At 37.1% G+C, this 5,824-nt stretch overlaps 1 protein-coding gene across 1 annotated transcript in view; it reads right to left on the minus strand.

The window, feature by feature from the left end:
- LOC110287779 (chitinase-like protein 3) overlaps positions 1-4,440 on the minus strand; it is a 9,400-nt gene extending 4,960 nt beyond the window's left edge. The window contains exon 1 of the mRNA XM_021154316.2: positions 4,319-4,440. Within this exon, the coding sequence (XP_021009975.1) occupies positions 4,319-4,440 (122 nt within the window). The remainder of the gene's footprint in view (positions 1-4,318) is intronic.
- Between the last annotated feature and the right edge of the window lie 1,384 nt (positions 4,441-5,824).

Consider the following 5,824-nt stretch of genomic DNA (forward strand, 5'->3'; position numbering starts at 1 on the left):
TTGTTGGTGGGATTGCAAGCTTGTACAACCACTCTGGAAATCAGTCTGGTGGTTCCTCAGAAAATTGGACATAGTACTACCGGAGGATCCAGCAAGTAGAGAATCTTAAGTAAGTCTGATTTATTATCTATAGACATGATGTTTCTACTAACATCCCCCATAGTCAAGGTTCAAAGAATATGATACAAGAGGGTTTAGGAAGAATTTACTGATGATAAAGTAAGGAAGGATGATGGTGAAATGTTGATTTCTTCACCATATGTGGCTGATGGAAACATCTCCCTGATGACTAAAGATGTTGACCATTTGTTTAGGTGCTTCCCAGCAATTTGATATTACTCAGTTGAGAATTCTTTGTTTAGTTTTATACCTCATTTTTAAAAGTGTTATTTGGTTCTTTGGATTCTAAAGTCTTGAATTTTTTGTATGTATTGGATAGTAGCCAACTATCAGATTTAGGACTGGTAAAACTCTTTTCCCAATCTGTTGGTTGCCATTTTGTCCTATTGACAAATTTCTTTGCCGTACAGAATTTTTACCATTTTATGAGGTCCTATTTTTCAATTGGTGATCTTAGATCATAAGCCATCAGTGTTGTTTTCAGAAAAATTTCCCCTGTGCCCATTTGTTCAAGGCCCATACCCCACTTTCTCTACTATTAGTTTCAGTGTACCTGGTTTTATTTGGAGACCCTTGATCCACTTGGAGTTGAGCTTTGTACAACGATGTAAAAATGAATTGATTTGCATACTTCTACATGCATACTACTAGTTGAAAATGCTGTCTTCCCTGTCCCCCACTGAATGGTCTTAAATCCTTTGTAAAAATCAAGTGACAATATGTGAAGGGGTTTATTTCTGGGTCTTCAATACTGTTCCATTTATCTGCTTGTCTGTCTCTGTAGCAATACCATGCAGTTTTTTTTTTTAAATCACTATTTAGCTTGAGGTCAGAGCTAGTGATTCCCCCAGTTCTTTTATTGTTGATAGTAGTTTTCACTATCCAGGGCTTTTGGTTATTCCAAATAAATTTGCAATTTGCTCTTTCGAACTCTATGAACAATTGAGTGGGAATTTTGATGGGGATCACATTGAACCTGTTCATTGATTTTGGCAAGATGGCCATTTTTACTATAATAATCCTCCCAATCTGTGAGATTGGGAGTTTTTTCCATCTTCTGAAATGTTTGAATTCTTTCTTCAGGGACTTGATGTTCTTGTCATAAAGAACTTTAGCTTGCTTAGTTAGAGTCAGAACAAGGTATTTTATATTATTTGTGACTATTGTAAAGGTCGATGTTTCTCTAATTTCTTTAACAGACTGTTTAGAGTAGTGGAAGGCTACTGATTTGTTTGAATTAGTTTTCTATTCAGCCGCATTGCTGAAGTTGTTTATATATTGTAGCAGTTCTCTACTTGAATTTTTGGGGCCACTTAATTATACTGTCATATCATCTGCAAATAATCATATTTTGATGTCTCCCTTTCCAATTTGTATCCATTTGACCTGCTTTTGTTGTCTAATTGCTCTAGCTAGGACTTTGAGTACTATATTGAATAGGTAGGTAGAGAGTGGGCAGCCTTTTCTAGTCCCTGATTTTAGTGGGATTGCTTCAAGTTTAGCTCCTTTAAGTTTGATGTTGTTTACTGGTTGGCTGTATATTGCTTTTACTATGTTTGTGTATGGGCCTTGAATTCCTGATCTTTTCAAGACTTTTTCCATGAAGGGGTGTTGGATTTTTCAAATATTTTCTCAACATCTAATGAGATGATCTTTTGGGTTTTTTTTTCTGAGTTCGTTTATACTGTGGATTTCAATGATGGATTTCCATATATTGAAGCATCTCTCCATCTCTGAGCTGATAGTCCACCACAAATAAGTCTGAATGGGTAAGGTAAAAATCTCAGGTGACAGCAGATGCTGGTGTAGATGTGGAAAAAAAAGGAGCACTCCTCCATTACAAGCTGGTAAAACTGCTCTGAATATCATTCTGGCGGTTCCTCAGAATACTGGATATAGTACTACTTGAGGGCCAAGCTATGCCACTTCTGGGAGTATACACAAAAGGTGCTCCAACATAAAAAAGAACACATTCTCCATTATGTTTATAGCAGCCTTATTTATAATAGCCAGAAGCTGGGAAGGGTCCAGATGTCTTTTAACAGAAGAATGGATACAGAAAATGCCATACATTTACACAATGGTGTACTACTCAACTTCTAAAAACAATGACTTCATGAAATTCTTAGGCAAATAGATGAAACTAGAAAAATATCATCCCGAGTGAGGTAGCACAGTCACAAAAGGACACACATGGTATGTACTCACTAATACGTGAATATTAGCCCCAAAACTTGGAATACTCAAGACCCCACTTCCAGTCCATGTGAAGCTCAAGAAGAAAAAAGACCAAAGTGTGGATGCTTCAGTCCTTCTTAGAAAGGAGAACAAAATACTCATGAGAGGTAGAGGGTGTGAGGGATTTGGGAAGAAGAGAGGAGGGGGAGGGGGAAAAGTTGGGCAGGATCAGTATGAGAGGAGATGGGGATGATATAGAGGTTCAGGAATTTGTATAGATGTGAGTAGTAGTGGGGGATGGGAAACTAGCAGTAGCCACCAGCAAGACCATGATGCCAATAAAGCAATAGACTTCCAGGATTCAATAATGATGAGATGAGATGAAATGCTCAAAGAAGGAGAGGAAAAACCCATAGAGACCATATCAAAAAGTTAGGCATGGCCCTCTATTAGAGGATGGGGCCACCAACTTAACTCCAAATTTTCAACCCAGAATGGCTCTTGTTTAAAGGAAATTTGGCAACAATTTCAGACTAGAAACTTAAGGAAAGACCATACAGAGACTGCCCAACCTGGGTATCACTCCTATTTATAGACACCAAAAGCAGACACTATTGCAGATGACAAAAAGTGCTTGCTGACAGGAACCTGTTATAACTATCTCTTGAGAGGCTCTGCCAGAGACTGACAAAAACAGAGGCAGATGCTCACAGCCAAGCAGTGGACTGAGCACAGGGACCCCAAAGGAGGAGCTAGAGAAAGGAATGAAGGAGCTGAAGGGATTTGCAACCCCATAGAAAGAAGAATAGTATTAACCAACCAGACCCCCTGAGCTCACAGGGACTAAACCACCAACAAATAGTACACATAGAGTGACCTTTGGCTCTAGCCCCATATGTAACACAGGATAGCATTGTCTGGCATCATAGGAGTAGAGGTCCTTAGTCCTATGAAGGTTCAATTCCCCAGTATAGGGGAATGCCAGGGCAGTGAGTAGTGTATAACTTGGTTTGAGGGAAAGCAGACTCATAGAAACAGGTGGCAAGAGGATGTCAGGGGGGCGGTTCTGGAGGGAATACTGGGAAAGGGGATAACATTTGAAATGTAAATACATATAATATCTAATAAAATAAGAAAATATTATCTCATAGCAGCTTGTGTTATAGGCACAATACATGCAGGATATCAAATTTTATAAAATTACAACATTTTAGGCAGGAGTTCTAGACCCAAGACCAACATATTATAAAGAAGTTATTACTTAATGGCTTCAAAATGAATCAGTTTCAATCTTTCTTAGGAATGTGGCCATTGGTTGGTGCCTGTATTCTCATGGGTAATCTAAGAGCCATGTGTATATTGGCTTTAGAATTTGTGTAAGGCAATATTAACATCATTAAAAACTGAAAGCTGTAACCCCAGAACTCCCTGTGACTAAATCACCAATCAAAAAAACCACATGGTGGGCCTCATAGCTCTTGCTGTATATGGAGCAGAGAATGGCCTAGTCAGTCATCAATGGGAGAAGAGGCCCTGGATCCTGTGAAGGTTCTACGCCCCTATGTAGGGGGATGCCAGGGCCAGAAAGTGGGAGGAGTGCATAGGGAAACAGGGGGAGGAAGAGGGTATAGGGAATTTTGGAGGGAAAGCTAGGAAATGGGACAACATTTGAAATGTAAATAAAGAAAATATCTAATAAAAATAAATAAAAAAAATCTGAAAGCAGAAAACCTATAATTCAGAGGAATATAATTACAACTATTAGGATGATTTAGAGAGGAAGCTATTAGTGAATGTATATGATCAAAACACACCATATTAATGTGTGAAATGTTTCTATAGATAAACATATTATTTATAAAATCAATAAACATAAAGTTAGAATTCTATCTTAGGGCCATTTTCATTCCTATGTAGTCAAAGCATACGCATAACAGTGCCTTGAAGCAACAAGCAACCAATTAATAAGTGACCTCTACTTAAACCCACACAGAAGTCCTGAAGATGGATTCTCACTTACGTAGACAGTTCAGGGATCTTGTACCCAGACTTGATTATGTCAAAGATTGCAGCTCCTGTGGAAGTGAGTAGCAGCCTTGGAATGCCTTTCTCAATGGATTCTTCTTCAAACGCTTCACGCATTTCCTACAAAAAGTACAATGTACTTACAATTCATTTCAGATATCTTTATGATAACTATGAGTCTTATATATTATTTCAATGGACATTTATAATTTTTTTTACTTTATTGTGTAAATTCCTCAATAAATCATTGAAATTGATTATATTAATTTATGGCCACCTAATATGTGTAGAAATTTTAAAAAATAAATTTTTTAGTAATCCATGATTAGAATAAAGGCTCCAAAGTCTGTTCAAAGCTGATTCTCAATCCTACACTCTGGAATTGACTCCCATCTGAGCCTGTATCCTCTTGCAATGGTGCAGAGAGATGCTGGTATTGCTCTGTGGTAGAACTAGGTCATAGGACCTGTATCCTGCCTAATCAAATATTGAAATGAGAAGATGGTAAGACCTGAGTAACCAGTCCAATTCAGTGCCTGTTTATAATCCACAGGATTCTATGAGTATCTAATCATATCTTCAAATTCAGGTTTCTTTCATAGCTGAATTATTTGGATGTGACAGATATCTTTAAAGAGAATATGTGTATTTCTTACATTCATTTTTCTTCTCATTTTTTCTTCCGATATGTTTTGTGGGTATTGCATTATTTCCTTTTTGAGAGAGGTGGGGAGAAGACATGAATTTGGTTGAGCACAGAGGTAGGAAAATAAGTTAAAATAAAATTTTATGAAATGAAGAAAGAAAGTAAAGCTCCATGTGTTGTAGTGTGGTAAGAGGATTAAATGAGGAAAACATTTTACTTGTCAAAGTCATGAGAAAATGGGTGTTATTGATCACTTCAGATGTTAAGCCTATCAATTGTCGTATGTGTTTAAATTTTGTCTTGTTTAATGAAATCACTCATTGTAAAAGTCAATCAGAAGCATAATTTAGTTTACTTTTCAGATACTATTTCTATCAAAGTTATTTAAAAAATGTATTATCTAGCTGGTCATGATGGAGCACGCCTTTAATCCCAGCAGTTGTAAGGCTGAGGCAGGTTTCTGAGTTCGAGGCCAGCCTGATCTACACAGTGAGTTCCAGGACAGCCAGGGCTACACAGAGAAACCCTGTCTTGAAAATACAAAAAACAAAACCTAAAAAACACACAAACAAAAATTATCTTGTCATTCACTAGTACTTAATATTGAAACTTTTTAGAGGTAGGGTAAAAGTGCTTTGAGTGCATTAATATGAAAATAATTTGTTGCTAAGTGTCTAGAAGAACAGAATGAAAATTTTAATTCATAAACAGTGTTTTTAAAATTTTTTTATGAGGTCCCATTTATCGATTCTCGATCTTACAGCACAAGCCATTGCTGTTCTATTCAGAAAAATTTCCCCTGTACCCATATCTTCGAGGCTTTTCCCTACTTTCTCCTCTATAAGTTTCAGTGTC

The sequence above is a fragment of the Mus caroli genome, unplaced genomic scaffold (genome assembly GCF_900094665.2).
Source record: "Mus caroli unplaced genomic scaffold, CAROLI_EIJ_v1.1 scaffold_19250_1, whole genome shotgun sequence".
NCBI lineage: Eukaryota > Metazoa > Chordata > Mammalia > Rodentia > Muridae > Mus > Mus caroli.